The sequence below is a fragment of the Pituophis catenifer genome, unplaced genomic scaffold (assembly GCF_029215685.1).
Source record: "Pituophis catenifer annectens isolate HBS135680 unplaced genomic scaffold, rPitCat1.0.hap2 SCAF_1, whole genome shotgun sequence".
Lineage (NCBI taxonomy): Eukaryota > Metazoa > Chordata > Lepidosauria > Squamata > Colubridae > Pituophis > Pituophis catenifer.
The window spans coordinates 233,909,809-233,936,028 of NW_027256881.1; the positions used below are offsets into that span (position 1 = coordinate 233,909,809).

At 36.6% G+C, this 26,220-nt stretch overlaps 1 protein-coding gene across 1 annotated transcript; it reads right to left on the minus strand.

Moving 5' to 3' along the window:
• Positions 1 to 1,567: 1,567 nt before the first annotated feature.
• Positions 1,568 to 25,383, minus strand: AGBL2 (AGBL carboxypeptidase 2). The gene is made up of 17 exons (XM_070957171.1): positions 25,357 to 25,383; positions 23,281 to 23,344; positions 20,856 to 20,984; positions 20,551 to 20,739; positions 18,999 to 19,106; positions 17,574 to 17,724; positions 13,624 to 14,403; positions 12,538 to 12,697; positions 10,961 to 11,087; positions 9,920 to 10,020; positions 8,820 to 8,944; positions 7,965 to 8,031; positions 5,609 to 5,728; positions 5,229 to 5,262; positions 3,817 to 4,011; positions 3,441 to 3,483; positions 1,568 to 1,871 (listed from the first exon to the last, which is right to left on the minus strand). The coding sequence occupies exons 1-17, from the start codon at positions 25,381 to 25,383 to the stop codon at positions 1,568 to 1,570; spliced, it is 2,724 nt and encodes a 907-aa protein (XP_070813272.1).
• Positions 25,384 to 26,220: the final 837 nt, after the last annotated feature.

A 26,220-nucleotide genomic window follows, 5' to 3' on the forward strand; every position in this document is an offset into this window, starting at 1 on the left:
TTCAAGTTCTGTGTTTTTCCTAATTAGACAAATTTATAATTTTACTGTAGTACTATTTACTATTAAAGACTAGTAATAGTTAATTATAAAGACTAACAAAAATAAGGCAATTTCTATTTTTTAGAACATAAATTGGTATTTAAGATATGATTAAAAACTTTAGTTTTTGGAAAAGAATTCTAGAAAATATTTTCAAAAATGGTCATTTTGTCAATAGGAAAAAATACCCAAGGATGCCAAATGTAATCAGATATTTAGGTCTTTTGTGTGAATTAACTTAAATTTAGCTCATAAATCTTTCATGTCTTTTAGTTGCCATTATACTGTTTTTCAGTGAAACATAAATGACTGTTAGGCAAGGCTTACTATGTAAAGTTCCTTAATCTGTAATGTGAACAATACAAAAGTAAAATAATATTTCTGATACAATCATGTATTTTTCAACACTGTACTTATAATTTGTCATTTGTTTAGGTTTTTTTAATAACAGAACAAAACCCAGTCTGAATAAGTTTCAAAATCTGTTAACCTTTGTAAGTCACATATAAACTTCATTAATGTTACACCAAATCCATAACAAAATACACATTCCGATACATGGCTTCAATAAATATACTTTAACAGAGATTTAATTTTGCCCAACTTTAAGAACATAAACATTATTTTATGATCTCTGCATCCTCAGCACAAATTTTCTGTACTCTAATGTATACACATTTTCTTTTTAAATTATGAGCTAAGGCAGTAATGAGAGTCCAAATCTGTCAGTGTACTCCTAAGAAATAGGGAAGTGATACATTCACCCAAAGGATAAAAATGCAGTAACAGTTTTGCTTGCTTTTTGTGCATTGTAGCAATAAACAGGTGTATTCTTACAATAGCCTATGAACAATAAAACTGAGTTTCTAGAATTTGCGATTTATCCTTCATCATAAAAAAGAAAACCTTATGCATACATTACTTAGGCATAATATTTTTCCTACTAGAAAAGAGTTGAGTAATATTCTATTGCAGAAGTTTTCTAAAGCAACATTTGCCAATGTTATATGAATTTAATGGTGGTGGAGATATTTGTAAGAAAAATCAAGAAGAAGGAAGGACACTTAACTCTCCCTTTGTTCATTGAATTTGTTCTAAATTCATGCATTGATTTTTCTCTGAGCTGATTTTGAATCTCATTAGGGAGCACATTATTAAAATAATCAAGAGGAGATGAAAAACTACCAATAGGTTCATGAAGCTTCCTGCTGATAATTCTCCTTTGTGGCACAAATCTCCTTCCACACATAGCCCTCTTTATTTCTTATCAGCAAAACAAATAGGTGGGTAATCTGTATGCAACTTCTCTTAAGATATTAATTGAAGGAGGAAAACCCGTCCTTCAGAATAGTTTGCAATTAATCTGTGGAAAGGGAATTTACTGTCTTCGTAATGAAGGCTCCAAATTCTCATTCACTAAAGATGTCTTTGCACTAAAGTCTTGTGACAAATAATCAGAACAGGAGACTGCCTGCTTTCCCATTGACCAGCTGTTAAACTCAGTGTAGCTTATTAAAAATTCATGGTTTCATGGTTCCTGGTACACAAACCTAATGCCTTGAGTAGTTTCTCTGCTATCTTGTGATGAATATTTGTGGCCGTTTGCTTTTTGAAGTCCCTTGGTATTGGCACAGTATTCATTCTCTGCTCTCAGAAGTATGGGGTCAATTTGGAAAGGCTTCCATATGAATTCTCGATGAGGAAGAACCTGTGACCTGCTTTGACTCAAGTGCCACCTAGGTCTATTGCCTAATAACATCTGAGATTTCAAGGAAAGACTTCGACGTAGCATTGAAGTCACAGAAGGTACTTCAGGATTCCACCACAAGGACCTAAACAGGAAGTGGGGGGAGTGTTAAATAAGTTTATGATCATAAAAAACAATATATAGCAATATTTTCAAATAGATGGCTTGTAGTTCTACCAATCAAAGTACACTTTATGGTTGTTCCAACCCATCTTCAATGGTTTTTTTTTAAAAAAAGAACAAATCTCGATGCATTTCCTCTGTCTTTTTGAAGTAGTCTCAAATGGATTCCAGTTTCCTCACAGAAACTATGGTACTGGGGGTTAGACTGTTTAATGATTTTCCTTCATAATCCCTTTCACTAATTATGGTTTGTCCTTAGGGAGAAATATAGTTAATCACTTTTCCTTCTGGGGAGTAGGATTTTGATAAAGATAATAGTGAAAGAATGATGGAAAGAAGAAACACATTTCCTATCACAACTACTGGGTAAATATATAATTTTTTTAAAAAAAAACTCAGAAGCAACACAGCATCATAGAATGGATGTGAACTTGATGGTTAGGGGTTAAAAATGCATGTAATAATTTTAATGTATTTCTTCAGATGATAAATAATGTGACCTATATATAAGCAGACAACAATGTCTGCAGTAAATATTCTGTTCACCATGCCTGAATTCTAAGAACTTAAACGTAATTGTAATTGGTGAATGATGATGTGTTCTTTCATAATTAATCTCCCTTTTTAAAAATATATTTAGGGTTGTAGGATGGCATGCATCTACCATTTAAGCCTAAAATGCAAAACATGTTGCAAATTGTGAAGTGCAAGAAACCTGGAACAGTTTAGTTCAAAGTACTTCAAGTTTATTACACTTATATCAAGAAAAAATATTGAAAAGAATTATAAAACTAGCCTTTGCTGATCTTCCTAAAACCAGTAGTTTTCAGAAAGTCATTACTGAACTCAATAGTTTTTATAAATCATTATGGGATTTTATTAATAAACATATTTAATTTTCAATAGGACTTGGCCAAATGTCAGAGGCATCACATATTCTTAAATTGCCTATGGGATAATATTGTGGGATGTCAATTCTGAACTGACTTAACTTGCATTTTCCACCCAAATAGTAGGGAATTGCTTCCTCTGGTTTAGGGCTATATATAGGGACATTAACCCAATGGACATTCTCTGCATGTCTTCCATTCCTGAATATCTATATAGAGAGAATATATATATTATCCTCTTAGAACATAAGAGCTTGTTCACCACCGTTTTCCAAAAGTCAGCAAGCCTGTTGAATACAGCAGCAGCTCTGCAAGGAAGAAGAAGAATTTTATGGCGATGGAGGAGTGTGACGAGATGGGTGGGTACATGTTGAACGGGCACGTTTGTTTCATGCTTAAGTGTAAGTGAGGAAAGGACCAAAGAATCTGATGAACAGCAATGGTTATTGTAATCAACGGCATTCCTATTCAAAGCTAAATACCTAACTTCAAAGACACACATCAAACATGGAGCAGTACATCAGGACAATATTCATTTTAAAAAGTGCTTTAACTATTCGAGGATTAGTGTCTGGGGCACACACCAATGCCATTTCACTAAACACTCATTGTAATCTCCAAGAGTTGGGAAATGGGAATACCTGTACCGTTTGACTCCAGGGCAGGATGATGGAAGAGAGATACCTATAGAGAAACAAAAATATGTTTTGGAAAAGCATCCGCAAAATCATAAAGTAATAGCAGTAATACATTTTTTTTAAACAGCTTTTTCTCTACGTAGATGACGAGGGTGCAGTTTATAATAGACCAGTTTCTGCATTTACATAGCCCATGGTACAGAATTGGTGTCTGAGTGGCATTTTAATTATACACATATGGTCATGCTTTACTCCAAACTTTGTATTTTTTTAAATCTATTGAAATCTTTTATTATAATTAGCCATACTTCCAGTAATACTTATTTCTTACACGTTCCACAAAATTTGCTAGTCTTTTGGCATATGCAGCTTCTCATACCTGCATCCTGTTTCCCATTAAGTTCACCATTGGAATGCACATAAAATGGAGCAGGAAGCTGTTTGATGGTTGCTGTTGTGAAGCTGGGTCGCTGTATTGGTGATAGAGGAATCGTGGATATCAGGAGGGGGCTAGGATTCTTGATCCTGAACTCACATTCAGTCAGGGGAACAATCTGTTTTCCTCTAGGAATCTCTATATAGCAGATATTTTGTAGAAAGCACATATCAAGTGAAAGGATCTCAAAATTCTCTAAAATATAGTTTTCTGGAATCAGAAAAACTCTTACCTATTCACTTAATGTGTTCCAAATGAAATACATTTGCATAGATATTTAGTGGCTCAATAGAATACAACAAAATCCTTTTTGTGAGATCTGAACAATGTTACACAGAAGTCTTGAAAGGATGATATTCTACCATATTTTTTTTTGCTCTGCTTTGTCAAAGGCAAAAAGTGGTATTGAATAAAATAGATATTTAGTATTGAACACATTAAACATTATCTCATGCCCAAGGTTTAGAAGGAATATTTCATGTCTACAATTGTATTCAAACACAAAAATCATAATTTCTAAACTCAAATCTATAACTCATACCATGGCACTCTCACTGGATTATTATGAGTGAGGTTTGAGCTCACATTATTCCATTATTATTTTTATAGAATCTCTATTTTGAACCAGTGGAAAAGAGCTTCAAGGCAGGATTTGTACTACTGTCAGCCTGTTAAACCATGAGCCATGGTGGCGCACTGGTTAGAATGCAGTAAGGTCAGTAAAATGAGGGCCCAGATTGTTGGGACAATATGCTGAGTCTGTAAACCACTTAGAGTAGGAGTGTCAAACTCATGCCGTCATCATGTGACATATTGGGACTTTTTTTCCCCTTTGCTAAACGGGTCATGGGCATGGCCAGTGCATGACAGTCCTGGCTTAGAGAGAGCTGTAAAGCACTGTAAAGGAGTATATAAGTCTAAGTGCTATTACTATTGCTACTGAATGCTCTCAAACAATAATAATGTGTAGAGGCAATTTTAAAAATAATATATTATGTGAAAGGTTTGGAAGGGAAATCAACTATTAGGCTGGATGACAGTTGCAATATGCTATTTAGTATACTGTCTTTGGTGTAAGCCGCCCAGAGTCCTCGGAGAGTGGGCGGCATAGAAATATGACTAAATAAATAAATAAATGTGATATAACCAAGTTTATGGCTTACTTGCATGAAACTAAGAGGTACAAATATAAATTAATAAGATAAAGATGCTGGAACAGGGAATTTTGATAGTAATCATAATTTCACATAAACAAGATGAATTTTTCCATAATACATGTAGAGTGTTAATAATTGGGATAGGGAACTGGGATAATTCCCAGCATACCTCACAGTATACCAAGATAAATGTCTTACCTTGACACTTTTGACAGTTACTTGAGTTTTCTCCCTGCAAAAATAAAAAGACTGAATTACCCAGATGGCCCTATATCAGACAAATGTATGTCTTAAGACTCTGCTTTTCTTATGTTATAAATATATTTGCTGATAATGTTTAATGAACATTACTTGCCTTTCTTGCAGTTCCTTACTGTAGAAATTATAGCAAATTTGAAATAGCATTTGCAATGTTAAAATAGGACATAAAATTTTGGACATCTTTATTCAAAGATACAAAAATATTTATATGCCTTACATAGATTCAAATTAATTAATTTTGCATTCTAATAGAAAACTTTTCTAGTTTACTTCTAACCAATAAAGCTACGTTTGACCTGATTTTATTTGCTTCTTACCAGAACTTTTTCCTTGTGCTTTAATGCATGGCTCACAGAAAATTGCTGATGCAAATCATTTCTTTCTTTCCTGGTTCGTAGAAGTTTCTTCTTCTTCTTTTTCTTCTTCTCATTACAGTCCTCCAAAAAGAAATACTCCAATAATTAAATATATCAATGATCAAATTGTGATACATTAACCTATGTCAAATCAGCTCGATTGTTACAAAAATCATGAATAAATTTTTGAATGCATTGAGGTGGTTAAAATATGTTTTGGGGTGGAATAAGAAAAACATAATTAAGGTTTTAGCCATGTTCAGGCTGGAATATAGGAATATGCTAAAGACATACAAACTGGATCCTATTGTTGTGTAAAGATGGTGTTAGCTTTTCCAAATCTTGCTGCAATAAAGAAACAAACGATTAATTATTGGTCCCCTTATTTTGAAATATACAATTGTCAAAGTTTTTCATTTGTTTCACTTCTTCATTGTGAACCATTTAGTAATCCTGTTATTTTCACAATATTTAACCACAAGAACTTTTTGCTTTGGAAATGCATGCAATATTCTCACAAAGTAGGTAGAGTTAGAGAGAAAAAAAAATCACACTTGTTTATCATTTCCATTTCCAGCATGAACACAACTAACTATAGAATGCAACTTCAGAAAAGATTACAGACTGCTGTTTTTTTCTTTGTTAATTGTTCTCACTGATGGGAAATTCCTCCTAGGTTCCAGGTTGGATCTCTCTTTGATGAGCTTCTATCCATTGCTTCTTGTCCTGCCCTTGGGTGCTATGGAGAATAAATTGAGCCCCTGCTCCCTGCGATAGCCCTTCTAGTATTGGAAGACTGCTATCATGTCTCCCCGAGCCTTCTTTCATCAGGATAAACATACCTAGTTCCCTTAGCCAATGATCATATGATTGAGCTTCCAGACCCCTTATCATCTTTGTTGCTCTTCTCTACACCCTACACTCTTTCTAGGGCCTCAACATTTGTTTTGTATCATGGTGACCCGAACTGAATGCATTGTCTATTTCTCCAGAGGCAGAAATTACAAAGATGTACTTTCAGGCTTGACAACAAGAGGATGTTAGGAGCTATCAGCCAATGGAAGAGGTTGACACATGAAGTTCTCCTTCATTGGAGATCTTCACACAGATTTAGATGACCGTCTGTTGGAGATACTCTATGACAGCTTGTAACCATCAGAAAATATAGGATGTAAAAATAAATTCTACTTTATATTTCTGCTGTGGATCATTCCATCTCATCATGAATCAAATTACTGAATTCCAGGAACAAATTCCAGGGTGAAAATTTAAGCAATGCAAAGAATGCAACCAAGTTTCCAGAAGAAACTACTTGACTCATGGATTCTTCATGTTTGAATCAAAATCTTCCTAGATTAATGCATCTTCAATTTGAATCTGTATCTGATCATGCAGAAATAATAAAATATCCAACTATGAGATGTGTGGTGCTTAGAATGAGGGATATCACATGCTATCCAGGGTTTTGAATGGAAAATCATGATCCTGGGCTTAGTGAGAAAAAAAAAGACAAAAACTAAAGCTGATTACATTAACATGACATTAAAATAAAAAAGTATGAATAAATTTACTTTTCAATAGCTTATTTAGTCACACTTTTTCCTGGATCCATTCACCTATAACTTTTTGGCTATCATGGCTATTACTACACAGGGCTAAAGATGTGTAATAAACATTTTCAAAATCCTCTCTGCAAAGGTAATACAAGACCTGCAACTCCAAACAAAGATCAGAAGGAAGCTGCAGGAAATTCTGTTTTAGGGGATCTTGTCCAAGGCTTTGCCAATCTTATTTTTGAGACTCTCTGTTCCACAATACAACCAAGAGCTGCTGATTGCCGGCTCTAAATAGAAAATAGCTAACTCAATTTTCTTATTGAAACCAGTGGCAAAATTACATCTGCAAGGCTCAGAAGGTTGTTGAGTGTTCACCCAGCAGACCATTTGGAAACAGTTACCTATTTAATCAACACAACTGGTGTCTGCTGGTTTCCTCCCCCCCCCCACATCCTCCCCAGGAAAATGAGACAGCAAATGCCTGCAATGCTGAGATCACTGGGGGGGGGGGGAATCAGAAACGTGCTAGCTAATCAGTGCTTCATGGTGCAAAGTGCAAGGTGAATTGGAAATTTTACACTAAGTGACATCGCCATTTCCTTTGACCTTATGGTAGGTAGCAAAAACAAATAACAAATATAATTATGAATAAATAACTAACAGTAACAGCAGACACTGGGTAATAAAATTACTGACTTTTGAATTTTATATTTTTCAGTTTTTCCATCTGGAATTATTCTCTGCAAATGCATAGCTCTCACCTTTTCTACCATCTTGAGCAAGTGTGCGGGAGGACCATCTGATTGGGAGCTGTCAGACCCACTCGTGCTAATTAAGAGATAAGAGAAAAACTATTCATGTGATGCACAATAACAAACATTGTCATTGTATTGCTTTTAGCAACCTAATTTTGCTAAGAAAGTTTAAGAATTAGTCATAAACTGACTCCCGGGCTATGCCTAAAACTTTAAACTATTCAACCTATTTTCATCATCAAATCACCTGTCAGGCATAAGCCATTAAAACTAATTATGTGGTGAATATCCCTTCCCTTGAGTTGCTTCTCATGTTTTTGTGGTGGGAAAGTTATTTCTGATTCAAGCTGCATACTGTCTGGTAATGGAATTGGAAAGACTGCACAGATGTTTCTTAGGTAACCTAGAGAGCAATGATTATTTTTTTTAAAAAATTACCATGTCTATCGATGTGGCTCCAATGCTCATTAGTATATTCCTTCAATGTAGCATTACACATACATTAACAGTTCCTACGAAACTAATAATGCCAATGAAATGAATGTACAGTATGTGCTACAGCAACATCTCTGAAATCAAGCTGTTGAATAAGACAGTGAGTGAGGTTGCATTGATGTTCTCAGGTATCTGGATACATGAACAAGATACAGCCTACAAAAGTATGAGGAACAGAATAAAAAAAGAGCTTTCAGAGATGTAGCTCGTTTTAAGCTTCCCTCTCCTGAATAAAAGAGCTAAACATATTAGCAGTATGGTATCTCCTGGCTTGATTATTCTATAGTCTTGGAGGATAGAAAAATCCATAGGGCATCTCACTTTTCTAAAATCCCTTATCACCAAAGGCCGGCAGACTTGGATTACCTGGATTCAACATCAGATAGAGAGATGTCACTCCAAGTACTTTCCATGTTTTTACCCAACTCTGAGAGCTTAGTCTGGATTTTTTGTTTCAGTAAATCCGTAAGCTCTAGCAAGCATTGCTGAAACTAAGAGAAGAACAGAGAATTCTTAGACCAAATGGAAAATATTGTTTTGTTATATACTTCAAAATGCTCCAACCATTCTAACCATTTCAGTGAGGAGTAACATAAATATTAACAAGCAAAATATAAAACAATTTGAAAAATGTACAATATATCAATCTTTACATACAATACACTTAAAAGATAAAAAATAAATCCAAATGGCATCAACAAAAATCTCTTCAACCAGAATGTGCACGTGCATGCATGCATATGCGTACCTACACACACACACACACAGAGCTGAACTTCCTTTAGGATGTACCAGTATCAGTATGATTTTTTTAAAATTATCCTTTGATTATCGAATTTCCTACATGAACTAATTTGCATTTCATATGTTCATAACCTGTGGGGCAACTGTAGTCAGACAAGTTAACAAGTTTCTAGTTAACAAAGTTCATATGTGTTCTGAAAAATTAGTATCTGCTACTTGGTTGAAGTTTTGTTTATTATTTCTTATACATTTCAGACTCACAAAGAAAAGGAATACATTGTAGAGGAGTGGGCTACATACATGTCTTCTATTGGTATTTGGACATTTTGGATTTGAATTGCATGGACTATGGCTATTTCCAAACTACATATTTTCAAAATGTGAGAAATGGCAACATTAAAGCATTAAACAATGGCCTCAGAAATATGGGAGCCATGGTGACGCAATGGCTAGAATGCAGAATTGAGGCTGATTCTGACTGCCCACTGCCAGGAGTTCAATCCTGACCAGCTCAAGATTGACTCAGCCTTCCATCCTTCTGAGGGCAGTAAAATGAGGACTGAGCTTGTTGGGGGCAATATGCTGGTATTTGTAAACTATTCAGAAAGTGATATAAAACACTAAGCAGCGGTATGTAAGTCTATGTACTATTGCTATTTAAAGACATTGACCAATCCAACAATATCTTCTAGTTCTGTTAAGCTACAACAGGAAGTTCTCACCTTGGAGCGGTCTGGATCACAAAAGTCCAATAAAGTATCACAGACATGATAACCTAGAGATTTGAGGTCCTCAAAAGTAAAATGACAGTTACTTTTAGCACCTGAGAAAGACAAATAAACATGTGGCTCTTTAGTCTTTAGTACAGTAAATACCTTGATATGCAATCAAGAGAAAAAATTCTGAAAGTCTTTCCTTTATTCATCATATTGTATAATTTATTACTTAACCAGCATTCTTTGTGCGGTCTTTTCTTTTGCCATCAGAGTCCATTGTACCTATTATTATTCAATAAAGGACAGAGCATCCAATTTAATCTTTTTTCTTTCTTTTGCTCCTTCCTCTTTTGCTTAATGCTCCTGTAGAGTGAGAATTTACTCTTCTAGTTGTATTGTTTTTCTGATCTCTTGCTGTCTACAATTATGTCATATTCTTTTCCATGCTGTCTACAATCAGGGTTAGTCAGAATTAATCAGAAAGCTAATCAGAATTAGCTAAGATCTTCCTCCCACACTTTCCTTAGCTCCTTAAAAATTCAAAAGGAGATACAGTTTTAGATGATCTCACTCATGCTGCTAATGCTTCCAAAGTCTATTGACTTTGACAGAATGCTAAAACACCTTGATGACGTTAGGATTTCATAGCCAGTTAGCTTGATTCTTCTTTTTCCAGTGCTGCTCGCTTTACTGTATTTAATTTTAAATACTCTTACCATACAGTCTCTGTTTCACAAGGAGATACCTTTATTTTTGCACAACATGAAGCAATCAGCCCAAGTAATGAAATAAGGCTGGGTTAGCTATGAATTTAAATATAGGCCTAAGGGGCAAATCCTCCCATCCAGTAGGCTGAGCGCAGAGCTGCTAAACAAAGACCAATTAAAAACTGCCAGACCATTAAAAACAAGACAATACATGTAGTTCTGAGTTGAACTATGGGACCCTTGGTGCTCTCTGAGCTTGGTTGTTTTCCTATTATCTGAACCTAGCCATTTTTAACATATATAATGTACTGCCTTGAATAGAAAAAAGGTGTACACTCACCAAGTGTTGATCCACTAAATGTAGATTCCATAGTATAACTGTTTAGTATTCCCATTCTCCACATCACAACTCGTCCAGTTCCTTCTTTACACTTCTGAACTTGAAATTTACAGCTGTTGAAACAAAACTGAACATCCAAATTGTCCAAATTAGAATTATTACATTATTAGAGACATTTCTTTATTAAAGCATTGTTGGATCAGGCCAAATAACTAACTAACCCCCAGTAGTTCATTAGATGCATTTTTTTTTTTAAAAAAAAACCTCTAGAATGCAGTTGATTGAGAGCCAGTTTGGTGTATTGGTGAACGTGCTGACCTAGAAACCAGGAGATAGTGAGTTTTAGGTCTGTCTCAGGCATGAAAGTTGTCTGGATTGGCTTTGGGACAGTCGCTCTCTCTCTGCCCAACCCACCTCATAGATTATTGGGTTGGGGAAAATAGAGACAGGAGTATTGGGTATATTCACCACTGTGAATACATAAAAAGTGACATAAAAATTATTAATAAAAACCATTTATCTCTCAGATTAAAAACTGTGTAACTTCTAGGGATTGTTGGCATTGAATGTTAAACCATCTTGTGAATTGCTTGGATTAGCTTAAAATAAAATACAATTCTAGATAGAAATTGTAGCAAATCAGTGTTTCAGAATATTATTTGTTGTGTTCTTCTGATTGGCTACATACAATTTGGAAGTGGGCATATAACTATAGGATCTTTTTTTTAAAAAAAAACTACAACCAATAATTTACACATGGCTTTTAAGTAATGTTGCATTCTGAGCTGTTAGCACCTCATTCTCCTGCTTCTGATAAAGTGCACATTTCCCTTCCCCACCACCTTATGCTTGGATTCTGCCTAATCTTCAGCTACAATTGTTTTCCAGTCATTATTTAGGCCGACAAACATTTTCCAAACTGTATCCAATTAATTCCATTTTACAATAAAAAAGACAATGTATATATACATATATATACATTTGTGTGTGTGTATATATATACATGTATGTATTTATGTATGTATGTATACATATATATATATATATCAATCATATAATAAACAGATAACTGCTTCAAAAGCATTTTCTGTGTTTACAACATAATTTTTTTTTTCTGTTTAAAATTAGAGGTATAATTTTAATTTGATTTTTAGGAGCTGCATTAATTTACCTGGTTTCTTGAAAATAAAAAAGATTTATTTTTATGAGTTTGTATTAATTTTTTGTTATCTGCTTATACTGAATAATTTGCTATAATTGTAAAACAAAAATCAATGTCATAGTTCAAGAGGATTGAAAAAATATATAAATTTCATAAATTTCTGTTCCAAATTACCTCACATTTCACCACCAAATTAAAAGAAAATGCTTCTATATCCATTAACTAAAAATGGTACAAGTCAGAATATGTAGTTTATTTAAGAGAGGAAAATTTTTGCCATTGTAATCAGGTTTGTTTTTTTTTTAAAAAAAGATATTTTCCAATAATGAAAAGAAGTCTAAATAAAATGGTATCTGTGAAATTTAGAGAATTTATACTGAATTAGAATCTGCATATAGAATACATTCAGGCTCACCTTATCAGGAATATTCTTGCTCATCATAAGAGGAAAGATTCGCTCATGAAGTAACCCATTTTGTGCATATTTATTGTTACAGCCATACATGAAGATATTGTTCTTTCGACTATGCCCATGGATATCACAATAGAGCAGAACTTCACGTTCCTCAAGGACTCTTTCAGAAAAGGGACACAAGACACAGATAAAGAAAGTGAGATCCAAGGAAACCTTTGAATGTCTGATTTCATACAGATAAACATGTAAACAACCATATAGCATTGTTTCCCCCCACTTGTATGGCAGTATCAAACAATTAGGAATTTGAAAATTCCTGCCTGATGCATCTTTAGCTAGATTTAGTACTTATTTAAAGTAAATAACTGGTTGATTCTTGTTTTCCTACTAAAACTGGCAGAATAGCTGTAATCCAGTACACTTCTGGCAGAAATAAAGGCAATTTGGCCTAATGGTTAAAGCATTAGGCTAGAAAGTAGGAGACCAAGTATTTTAGTCCCACCTTAGCCATGAAAACTGACTGGGTGATCTTGGGCCAGCCCAACTCACTTCACAGGGTTGTTGTGAGGAAAATAGGAGGAGGGAGTTGTGTTGGATATGCTTACTGCCTTGAGTTATTATTTATAAAAATAAATAAATAAAAAATAAGAAAATGAAAGCATAAGAATTTTAGAAACAAGAAATAAAAGGAAAAAACAACAACACTGATTCTCTGGCACTTTTGTCAAAACTGATCAAACACGGGATAGCCCTTAAAAATCATGGGTGTATTAGATCATTTTACCTGCTTCTTGAAAAATATGTATGATATTCAGGAAGTAACAGTTAAAACAGCGCGAGCGAAGCGAGTGTGCACACGCGATCCCGTTGCGAACCGGTAGTAAAGGTAAGTAGAAAACCACCCCAGCCACAACCCGTTAGATGTCAAGGTCCCCTTCGAACACGATGGACGAACATCATTAAAGAAATCTGTATAGCTGCTCGACTCACATGCAGTGACTCTGTATATATGCATGCGCATACACACACACACAGTTCTTAATGTATGCTGCCTTTAGAAATTTCATATAAATCTCTGTCACTTACCTCTTGATCATGGCCCGAGTATACCAAATGCAGGGGAAAGATTCCTTTAGTTCTGTCCTATAGTTTCTGTTCAAGTCTCTCCCTGCCAACGAACAGCGATAGTTCCCCACAATAACTCCATCTGGGTTCAGCATGGGCACAACTTTAAATATGAAGAGATCTCGAAGGAGATGAGCATCAGGAGCATCACTCACGATAAAATCTAAAAAACCTCTCATCACCCACGAACTATTTGTTTCCCCAGGATGGACTCTGGCACTTAGTACAATCGCTTTTTTTGCTGCTGCAGCAATGGCACCTTTGGATGGATTGGTAATAGTGAGAAGGTATACTATGTTTCCAGCTAGACTGCTGCACAGAGGGCGGAGTTTGCAATACTGAGAATAGAGTGGATTCCCTACCAAAGTCAAAAGATAATTTTGTAGGTCTGAATAGGTATACGGATAGAATTGAGCAAAGTAACATGTGTCATAGCTGTTAGGAAAGCACACTGTCCATGTGAGGCAATAGAGGGTTTGACCTTCTTCTGTGTTGTATTTATAATACTTGATATCATTCCCCACCCTCCTCCAGCCAATACCCTGAGACTCAGCATCCTTCTGAGAATACATGAGAGGCTTCATCCCCATATTGTAGAGGCTTTTGGCTTTCATCAGATTAACAATTGTGAAGCGGTACTTGACATCTTTTCTAGTATTTTGTACTCTGAAGTAGTACCACTGGGTATGCTTGCTAGTATAAAGATCCGTCCGCAGAGTGAGTTCATATTCATATTCGCCTCTGAAATGAAACAGAGAGAACAAAGATGCATTAAAGGCCAGCAGCAGCCTCTTCCTCTAGGAAGAACTACATAATAACATGTCCTACAGTCTTATTTAAAGATTAAATAAATTCATTTTATTATGGTCTTCTTCTCTGTGATTAGAGAGTTCAAGGATACACACTTTCCATCAACATGTTAATGTGGCATATAATTTGTTATTTGTGTGGCATATGTGGCCTTGGCCAGATACCATTTTGGGGAAATGGGAGTTTTAAGAGATGAACTGAGTGCCTTAAGTCTTGCTGGTCTGTGGTATTTAGCTGATGTGCTTCATATGGAAAGTAAGGTGGCTTAGAAATCTTAGCAAATATTCATTTTTATTTTCTCCCATTCTGCAAGGAAGGGGATGAGTTAAATGAAAGGTGGGAAATAAGTAAGTAAGGAGAACTTTCTTAGAACAGAGCTAAGATGTAACAAAGACAGCTAAGTGGCTCTCTTCAAGGATCATATGGTACTAATAGTTTCCCTAAAAATCTGATAGGGAAAGCAGTGTATTTTTGGAATGCCAAATGTGAAAATGCCACTTATGTGTCACCTATATACAGTTGCAAGCAAAGTTTAAGAACTACTAGTTAAACTGTGAATTCAAATAAATGCTGAAGTGAATGGAAGCTGACAAAACCTCTACATCGTCTGCAAAGTTGACTACCTAATACTTATGTGCAATTGTTTACAAATGAAGAGTGAATATGGCAGGTGAAGAAAGTTGGTCAATATTTTATATCACCTTTGGCAGAAGGAACAACTTCAAAAAGCTTTCCATAGCTACATAAGAATTTTGTCTCACTGTCGGATTTCTCCCCACTCTTCCTTGCAGATCTCTTCTAATAGTCTCCTTGCATGCCCTGCATATTTGAGATTTTCCCATGGACTTTCAATAAATAAGTTCTGAGGAATGGAAAGACCATTCCAAAAACTCAAAGGTGCTTTTTCAAAAGGCAACTAGACTGGTGGTTTGTTTTTTTTCTTTTGCACTCTGATACAGATGTCCTTGAGGTCGCAGGTAAACCACCAAGTGGCGTCAAGAGCTCTCAGGGAAAGTACTAAGACCAGATGACTACAAAGAAATACGATTCCTTCCCCTCATCCTATCAGAACTAATCCTTCCATCACCCCCACCATCCTGCCAGAACCAATGAAGCTTCTTGGATGAGAAGTGAAACGTCTTTCTCAAAAAAAAAAAAAACCCAAAAAAACAGTCCAGTTGCCTTTTGAAAAAGCACCTTTGAGACAACTATGACCCGGATGACTGAGAATCTCCAGAGACAACATTCCAAAACCTTTGTCTTTCTTTCCTGAAAGCATGGATAATTTGGAGACACGAGAGAATAATGCCTCCATAGGCCTCTCCAAATCTCAGTGCTATATGGTAGGTCAGCTCTCTCTTCTGTGATAAGATTCCGGATGAGGGAAGCCTTATGATGGGCCAACCTGGCACTTAGTAATAGCAACTGGAACTCAAAACTGCTGAGGCTCCAATGCCCTAGTATTGGATGCCTGCATCTAAGATACTTTCAGCAGAGTCTCATCTCTCACTCTTCTTCTCATTTCCTTTGTTAGTTTACTTAATATATACAGAGTGCTTAAGAGTTCTGGAGAACTAAAAACCTTGCTAAAGTAACTGCTTAGGTAAAGCATTATTTGCCCAAGATGTTAGTTTCCTTTGAACTATTTATGAAAGGCATAATAAATCATACTGTTTTTAGTTGCAAATACATTTGCATATAAACGTTTAGCCTCTTCCCCCCGCCCTCCAGCATTTGGTAAAAATGATGGAACTCAGCAGACAAGTAATTTTTTTTACAGATGCTGGGAATAAGATTTTAAATAATGTATATACTAAAGAACATTCTACAGGACTGGCAAAATTTGCAAAACAAGGAATATTGTGAACCTTAAGGAGCATGTTGTGTCATAAAAAGTTAAGGTGATTCAGACTAGATAAGCTCCAAATACAATTGATCAAACATATTATTATGCAGTTTGTTCACTATGCAGTTTGTTCACCTTTCCCTCTTTAATAGATGTTTTAATAGAAAACACAGAAAGGTTGGTAAATGGAAAATGAGTTGAGAAACAAGATTACTTCATGATAAACATTTCACTAGCAACATATTTAGCTTTTAAGAGGCTGTAAGAATTGTTTTAAAGTGTTACAAAGAGTTAATCAGGTGTTTCACATTTATGCAGAGAACTACGTAAATTAAAATAACTGGAATAATTTATTATTCAGGTAATCCTTACAACCATTTGTTTAGTTACTGTTTAAAGTTGCAATGGCATTGAAAAAAGTGACTTAGGACCATTTTTTACATTTATAACTGTTGCAACTTCCCCATGGGCAGATGATCAAAATTTGGGCACTTGGAAACTAGCATGCATTTATGACAGTTGCACTGTCCCAGGGTCATGCGATCACCGTTTGTAACCTTGCCAGCTGGCTTCTGACAAGCAAAGTCAAAGGGAGAAGCTACATTTGCTTAACAACTGCACGATTCATGCAACAACTGCAGTGGTTTGCTTAACAACTGTGGCAAAAAAAGATTATAAAAATATGGCAAACCCCCCTTAACAACTGCCTTGCTTAGCCCAGAAATTTTGGGCTCAACTGTAGTCGTAAGTCGAGGACCACCTGTATAGCAACTTACATTAAAACTGATAGTCTGTAGAGATTCTCAGTCATCCAGGTCATGGTTGTCCCAAAAGTGCTTTTTTTCAGGAGGCAACTGGACTTCCTCATTTTTTCTTTAAAGACGTTTCGCTTCTCATCCAAGAAGCTTCTTCAGCTCTGATTTCCATTCCCCACTATCCTGTCAGAGCTGAAGAAGCTTCTTGGATGAGAAATGTCTTCAAAGAAAAACCAAGGAAGTCCAGTTGCCTCCTGAAAAAAAAGCACCTTTGGGACATTAAAACTGATGATAAAATAACATACATCTGAAATCTGAGGCCTCTCTTACAAGCACTGGATTTGTAATAAATCTCACCAGTAGCACTGTGAATGTTCATGCAATAGCATAATAAATGTCCATCAACTGATTATCCTAGCCCTTCGCTTAAAAAAAATGTTCTCCTTTCCTGGTCCCAGACAGTTTCCTGCCCTGTATGATTCCCAACGCTTCTTACTCACACCCTGACTGCTTTCTGGAGATTCCCACTTTCAAAGCGTGATTCAAATAACAGTACGGTGTCTTCTGGATCTTTTAAGCTGACGGCAGCTGACTTGATAGGTTGCCTTGATCCTCCAACTCGTGAAGCAATAAAATAGGTACCTGTAATTGCTGCAGAAGAAGAGAAATGCCTGTCAAGGAGGCATCGTAGATCTTGGTCTCAGAAACTAGATCTGTGTACTAACTCTGCAAAATCCGTTGTTAAAATTACTGACAAATACGAATCTCCCATGGATAAATAGCAATTAAAATTGACTACAGATAAGTAATTTGATTTGTTTTGTTACTTTCTAAAAACTGGGCAAAATTAAAAATATTGTACAGTACTTCTCTAACTTTCCTCAATGATGAGTAAGAACTAAGTTAGATAATACATGCAAGGCAATATGTATAACAATCCTCAATGTTATAGAGGCTATGGTGGAGCAGCAGAATAGTTGAAAAACTGCATAACTCTGCCTTCAACAAACATTTTTATTATAGTTTTCTACCTTATGCTCTTTTTTGAAATAAGTACTTTGGCATCTTTAGTAAAGAACCTGAGATAGGGCAGGGAGTTAAATTCAAGCAGTCTAAGTCTCACTCAACCCATTTTTTCCTTTCTCCCTATGGTCTGTTACCTACACTACTTTCTTTCTCTTCTGTATTTTAATTCACAGCTGACTCTTGTCTTTATTTTCTAATTCTCCATTTGCAAGTTTCTCTTTTGATTTTATCAACAAATTCATTCAATTCTGTTGAATTCTCTTAGTTTTCCATCATTCTCTCTGGTTACCAGTTTCTCCATTTATTCTTTTGTTAGGACTAATAAAATGCATTTAAAGTATCTGTATATGGTATTTTTAAAAATAAAGGAATCTAATCTTACTTAAGGATAGGAGAGACCAATGATTACAGAGCATAATTTTTATCTGATACATTATTTGACTTATAAGTATGTATTATACTAGACGTTGTGAAGCTGAGAACCACTATGGAAAAGCCAAAATACAATAATTTTTCAAATGTTACAATACATAAAAAATAAGACATAGATTATTTATGCTCTCAATTTAATGAAGGCTTATATAACTAATTTGTTTACAGGTGAACAAAGTCATGTATATGTCAAAATGTACATGAACTTGCATCAAATCATTAAAAATCAATTCAATGATTAATAAATTGTAATTGATTAACTGAACTACCAAGCAGTTAGACTCTAAAACAGGCAAATCTAATGTTTGTAGATATATATATACCCTCAGAAAGATGTACATGGATGATTTCAAAATTAAGATATTTTTTAACTTTTACAGTAGATAGCCTGCACTGTTCTCAGCCACTGACTCCCTATATTAAGGCATATTTTTAGCAATGTACTATCACCCCATGTATACCAATACCTGGTTCTATGAAATAGACAACGGTTCCAGAACTCTCTCCAACTATTTCCGGTGCAAATTCATTTCCAGTTGGCTGATAAAAAGGTTCCGGTTCGGGAGGAACCCATTCTAATAAAGAAGCAAATAATGGCATATACTTATTTCATTGTGATTTTGAATTCCTAATTTAAAAATTAAATACTTCCTATTTATTCTGGTTGATGCCTTCTTCCAATTTGAGTTTCCTCTCAGTTCCATTCACAGTATGATATGCCAGCATGCAGAACACATTTTAATATATATATATATACAGTATATTCTTCTTTCAATGAACATCAATGAACGTTCTGAGCCAACTACCTAAATAGAGTAAAATATTTATGTACTTATTGAACCATTTTGTCACCAACTAGGTATTTTAAAAATCTAAAAAGGTATAAAATAATACAGGTAGTTCTCAACTTACAACAGTTTGTTTAGTGACTATTCAAAGTTACAACGGCACTGAAAAAAAGTGAGTTATTTTATTTATTTTTTTAAATTTGATTTATATGCCGCCCTTCTCCGGAGACTCAGGGCGGCTTACAATGCGTTATTGGGCTTACAATGCATTATTGGACTTACAATATGTTATTGGACTTATGACCATTTTTCACACTTACAAATGTAGAAACATTCCCATAATCATGTGATCAAAGTCAGGATGCCTGGCAACTGACTCATAATTATGACTGTTGCAGTGACCTGCTGTCATGCGATCATCTTTTGCAACCTTCTGACAAGCAAAGTCAATGGGGAAGCCAGATTCACTTAACAACATGTTAATAATAACTTGACAACTGCAGTAATTCACTTAACAACTGTGGCAAGAAAGGTCATAAAATTGGGCAAAATACAAATGCCTATTTAAAAAGCTAATTAAGCATAAAGAAACAAGCCTTGCAAAAAGAAATTCAGCATTATTTCCAAAGAGTTATTCTTATTTTGCTATCCTTCTTAAGTTCTTTGAAATTTTCATCAGGCATTTGAATAAAAGTGATTGTCAACATGGCATCTGGCTGGATCTGACTCTGTTGGATCTGACTCTGTTGATAATATATATTTGGATTTTTAAAAAACAATTTCTCATCAAAAGTTGTTAGCAGTCATGTGGATCTGTGGAAAAGTGGATCTGTTCTCTTATATATTTGGTTACAAACAGAAAACACTTCCTCACACAGCACATTAAATTCTAAAATTCATTACTCAAGACATAATAATCAATATTCAACCTCGAATACCTCCAGGTTGTGAGTAGCATGGCTCTAAGTACTAGCTATAGGGGAACAATGGTGGGACAAGGTCTGTATCTCCTACTTCGATTTCCTGAAACATCCAGTTGACTATTGTGAGATACTGGACTTAGATAGACCTTGGTCTGGCCCAGCTTGGCAATTCCCATATCCTTCTTTTCTCTTAAATGTATAGGGTTATTTCTGGAATGATTTGCAGTCATATGAGCAAAATTCTATTTGTACAGTAAATACATTACATTACAACAAATACATTATTCCCAATATAAGATTCAGGTTACCAGTGTGATAGATATGATCCTCAATTACTTCACATTCGATTGGCCAGAGTGGGGTCAATTTTGAATTTCTACCTCTAGGAAGAGAAAAAAGATTCCGAGGTTCCCGTAAGCGCAAGATACTAGGGCTTTCTAATTGATCAAGCATGCGCTGTTTACTTTTAAGAAGTGCAGTTTCCATGACCAATGAACCTGCCAAAGAAAAAACATATACAATATGCTACTATTTTCTTTTCAGGCAGACAGTGAAGATTTTATTTCATTTTCAATATTTAATGCACAACAGATTAATAATTCAATTTACTTACAGAGTAGGGTCTTGTCTGAATCATGTTCTTCTCTATCTTTTTTGCAGAAGTTGCCTGCTGTCAATAAATGGCATGAGCTCTCCCAGCTTTCAAAAGGAAAACTAAATTTGTGAGGGAAATTTTCCTCATCTAAGAAGTAAAATTTTGTAATATTATTTTGTGGAGTTAGTTATTTATAATTAATTTTAAAATTACAAGCGAATACATTGAGAAATTATGCTGTATTACTAAAACCATATATATATATGCCAGGCTCATAGGAACAGTTGCCAATGTGTTATATTCAACTGCAACTGTCTGCAGATTCCACATTGCCTTGCACCACTCTACCCTCATACATCTACCCACCAGAGCGGGGAGGCAAGGAACGCTGTGGGTCCCATCCCTGAGGGAGATACACCTGGTGGGACCCAGAAGGGCCCCCGCCATGGTGGCTCCCTCTCTCTGGAACATCATTCCCCCAGAGATTAGAATGGCCCCTACTCTAACCCTCTTCCGGAAGGCGCTGAAGACCTAGTTCTGCCAGCAGGCTTGGGGAACCCAGAGCAGGATAGAGCCCATTAAAAGGCTCGTGTGATGTGTTGTCGCCGGGGTGGGGGGTTATTATATTATTATATTATTTTATTATTTTATTATGTGATTATTCTCTTCTTTAGTTTTTTTGTTTTATGAGGTTTTTATATTCCTGTAAGCCACCTAGAATCGCCATGTGTGACTAGGCGACAATATAAATTTCCTAAAATAAATAAAAATAAATAAGTATTTCTCTAATCTATTCTGGAGGATTTGGGAATCCCAGATTCCCAGAAGTCTGTTTGTTTCAGGTAGGTGATACTATAGTCCAATATCATTTATATGATAGCAAGCTGCCAATCCTTGAAACTGGTATATACTGTACATAGGACCAGTTTTAATTGCTGTCTAATGTGATGTGCATTATCAATTTCAAGAGTGAGCAATTTTTTCAGCTGAAGGCTGCACTAAAAAAAACAAAAACAATGTTGGCCTTCAAGTCCCAAAGGTGCTTTTCAAAAGGCAACTGGACTTTCTTTGTTTTTTCCTTGAAGATTGTCCAACTGCTTTTTGAAAAGCACCTTTGGGACAACTATGACCTGGATGATTGAGAATCTCCATCGACAGCTGGCTTCCAATGGTCACTGAAGGTTTGCTAATGTGATGCCATCACAGTAAGGATGAACATTTCTGACCTATTTTGTTTTTTGGCAGATGAGGACTGAAACCGAAAAAGGAGGTTTAATCATCAATTTCAATCTTTTATATTAGAAAAAATGCAAGAACTCTTTTGATATCAAATATCAACTATGTTCTATTAAATTCCACTAGTATCATCAGTGGATAGTCAAGGGAGAATAAAAAGTCCATTATTCCCCCTATGTCCCTAAACTCCATTGAGGAAGGATTATCTGTTTCAGATTATTAGGACTGAGACAGAAGTAAAAGAACAGTGTCTTATATTGTGTAGTATCTGTGTGTTCCTATAAGTCAATCTTGACTTTTAGCAACTGCTTGGACAAGTCCAGGCAGTTTTCTCCACAACATTTTCAGAAGTGGTTTTCCAGTTGTCTTCTTCTTAGAGCTGAAAGACAGAAACTCATATAATCCTAAAACTGGACTACAACTCTGCAAATTTTAATCCTTTAACCATTAAGTGTTATTTTTTCAATATTTCCTCATTATAAGTACAACAGCTTTTTTGACTAAAAGACATTTTTTTCATATTAGAAGCTATCCCCTAAATTGTTATCCACCTATCCACAAACTGGCAGAAAACTACAATAGCCCAAAATTTGTTGTACCGATCGCTGATCTAAATCTTGCCTCCACTCTGTCTCCTATTACTGTAAGTCAGTTGACCTCTTTCCATGTTAATTCGTGGCAAAGCTTAATAGATTTTATACACCTTGAAGCTGTTTTTGGATGGTGTCAGAATAAAGGGGAAATTATTATTTTAACATTAGCACAGCTAAGGACAACTTAAACTTGTCTCGCCTACAGACTGCGGACAATGGACAAGGGCAAACTGATTTTTAGCTATGATATGTTTCTTTTACTGCTACCTTATATTTTCATTTGCTGTCAATTCTCAGAATCTGTGGAGGTTCTACGGTCATAAAAAAGGAGGTTCAGGAATTGAAACTCCAAGCCTCATGTTATCCATCGTGATAGGAAATCTAAGTCTAAAAGTGCTTAATGCCATCTGGTCTCCATAGAGAATTATATGAATGAAGCAATTATTGCATGATAAGTAACAGTAAGCACTAAGGATTTTGTAATGTTCAAACAATAAAAAGAAGCTGTGAAAAGCAATCCCTAGCTAGTCCTTTGACAAAGGCAGTATCTCTTGCTACAGGATGTTACAGATGCAATAAAAATGGAAACATCAAATTGAGAACAGACGCCTTACCTCTGAAATAACCATAGTACTGAAGATGATGATATATAAACTGTTCATATGGGTCTTTAAACTGCTGTGGAAACAATTAGATTTCTGATCATTCTAAAAGCCAGCATGTATACTTGAAACTCGTTTATCATAGTGTAGCAATGCTGAGACCAAAATAAAAATACCTGAATATGCTGTATTTTAAGTATGCTCTTGAAAGAACTTCTTGCTGGTCATACTCAAAATCCAAACTACAACTGTTCATCAGATCTATATATTTACTACTACCGTAATACTGTTGTGTCTGTTTGTTGTTGCCTTCAATTGGGCAAAATTGAGAAGTACAGAGCAACAGTTATTGAAGCAAGGTAACTGAAATGGCTTACAGAATGCTGGGACCCATGATTCTCGTGGGAATGAAATTTGGGGAAGTTGTGGCCACTTTGCATCATCACACCTTCAACTATACTTCCCAGAAACCTGTAGGTTGCATGGCACAAGGAAAGATGGGAGAGGCATATTCCCACCCTCCTTCCTGTCTCCCTCTAATCCCTGAGGGCTGGCAGCAAGGCCTGATGGGCAAGTGTCCACTGGATGCTTTTGAGCCAAGTCCAAAATCTGAAATCTCCTAATGGTAATGACTGATGCAGAAAGGGGGAAGGAGCGACTGGGATGCTTGCTGGTAAGGTAGAGCTGATTGGAGAGTGCTGATAGTTGACAGATGAGCCCTCTTCCTCCCTGATGGGGGACACCATTGTTGAATAGTGGAGCAGAGGTTTGCTGCTCCCTTTATTCCTCCTCCCCAATCAAAGTGATAGGCAGCTGGGGAGGGGAGGAGGAGGAGGAGCGTCAGTGGCAGCTGCTTTACTGGGGCTCTGCTGAGGGTCATAAAGGAGCAGAAATTGAGCAAACATATATTATCTGTGGAAAGAGGAAGGACAAGAGAGTGTTTGGAATGCCGGCTGATGAGGTAGTACTGGCTGGGAACTATTGGTGGTTGGCAAGGGGGACATTTCAAAATGGGGAGCAGGGGTGCAGTTTTCCTTGTGGTCTGCAACTCACTTGGTTTCCCCTTCCTCCAGCAAAGTGCAGACAGTACTGCGAGCCAGCCAAGGCAGCAGCCGTCGCCTGAGGATCATAGAGGAGCGGAAAGCGTGCAAGCCTACATTGTATGCGGAAAGAAGAATGACTCAAAGGGCCACAGGTTGTCCAGTATACTACTAAAACTCTTGTGTTTGTAACCTTTAACTGGGTGAAACAGTGCATTGTAGGGCAACAATTTTTGAACCGAGATACCTCAAATGGGCTAATTTACAGAAAGTGTCCAAAATCTGGAACCCCTGACTCCAGTGGAACTGAAATTTGGCAAATTTTATAAAATATTTTATGACATAAAATATTACAAAGCACTTTATGACACTTTATGACTTTTCATGTGCTCAATTCCTGCTGTTTGACTGTGCTATGCAGTTCAGCATGGGCTATTTTCAAGGCAAATGCATCTCCAAATATCTCCCGGAATTTTTAGTAATTTTTCAGTATTAGAAGCTTTGTTATTGTTGAAGGCACCGAGGAATCTGATAAGGAAATAGCTGTAAAATGATGATCTAATAGATCATGAGTTGTCTAATTTCTCCTAAAAATCTAAAAGATTGCCCATCTCTCCAAGAGAACCCAGTTTTTGCTTTACCCACGCACCCAACAACCACTCTCAGAAATTAAAAATGAGAGACTTTAAGCCTAGTTTCTTAAAACATATGAACCAGAGCTGGGTTTCAGCAGGTTCTGACCAGTTCTGGAGAACCGGTAGCAGAAATTTTGAGTAGTTCGGAGAACCGGTAGTAAAAATTTTGACTGGCCCCGCCCCCATCTATTCTCTGCCTCCCAAATCCCAGCTGATCTGGAAGAAATGGGGATTTTGCAGTAACCTTCCACTGGAGTGGGATGGGAATGGAGATTTTACAGTATCCTTCCCCTGCCATGCCCAGCAAGCCACGCCCAGCAAGCCATGTCACGCCCAAAAAAGCCACTTCCACAGAACCGGTAGTAAAATTTTTTTGAAACCCACTACTGATATGAACTCAATTTTGTACTAACCTGAATCTCAGGGTCTAGCGAACACATGTTGAATGCAGTGATGTTATCTGATGATACCTAAAGAGAATAGAGGGGGGGGAAGGGGAAAGATACCTGAAGGTTTAGATCTTGTTTGTTTTTTGCTTAAAAGGAATGACTGATTATTCTGCAAATCTCTCGCTGTACTACAAATTATATCAAGCACAAGGTGATGTGGAGTTGTGAAGATGACAGGACTAAGCAAAGCACAAAGGAGGAAGGGGAAGGAGGAGGAGGAGGAGGAGGAAGGGCAGGAGGAGAAGAAGCCAGAAAGAAGTTTTGTGTTTTAAAAAGACTTTTAAAAACAATATTTCCTGCCAAGATCCAGGCACCATTGCCCCTGTGACCACCACACGGACTCTCACAACCACACGCGCTCTTTCCGGGGATCAAGGGCGTGTGTGCGCCCTGCTTCCCATAGCCTCTCCAGGGGGAGTCGCTCCTGCCCTTAACGTACAACAGTCGCAACTGTCTCAGGAGTGAGGAAGGAATATTCCGCCGGTCCTCCGGGTAACCGCCGCAAGGCTTTGCTCCATTCAGGATAACGCAGGCCCGCCTCTCCGGACCTTCGGGCATCTCCGACAGTGACACCCACGGCCTTTCTCTCTTGTTCCCCTCATTCCCTCCAGAAGAGAACTTGGTATCCTAGCGACCAGTCACGCCAAGCCGCACCCGGGGGGAGGCGGGGGTGGGGGGTGGGGCGAAAGGTGGCTGTTGATTGGTCGGCCGAGGCGGGCTGGCAGCGACGCCTTAAAGCCCACAGTGGCTTTTACAAAACCCGAGGAAGCGGCCACGTGGTTTTGAGTTTTCTTGGACTTTGTGGCTGTTGTTGCCGTCTAGTAAGGG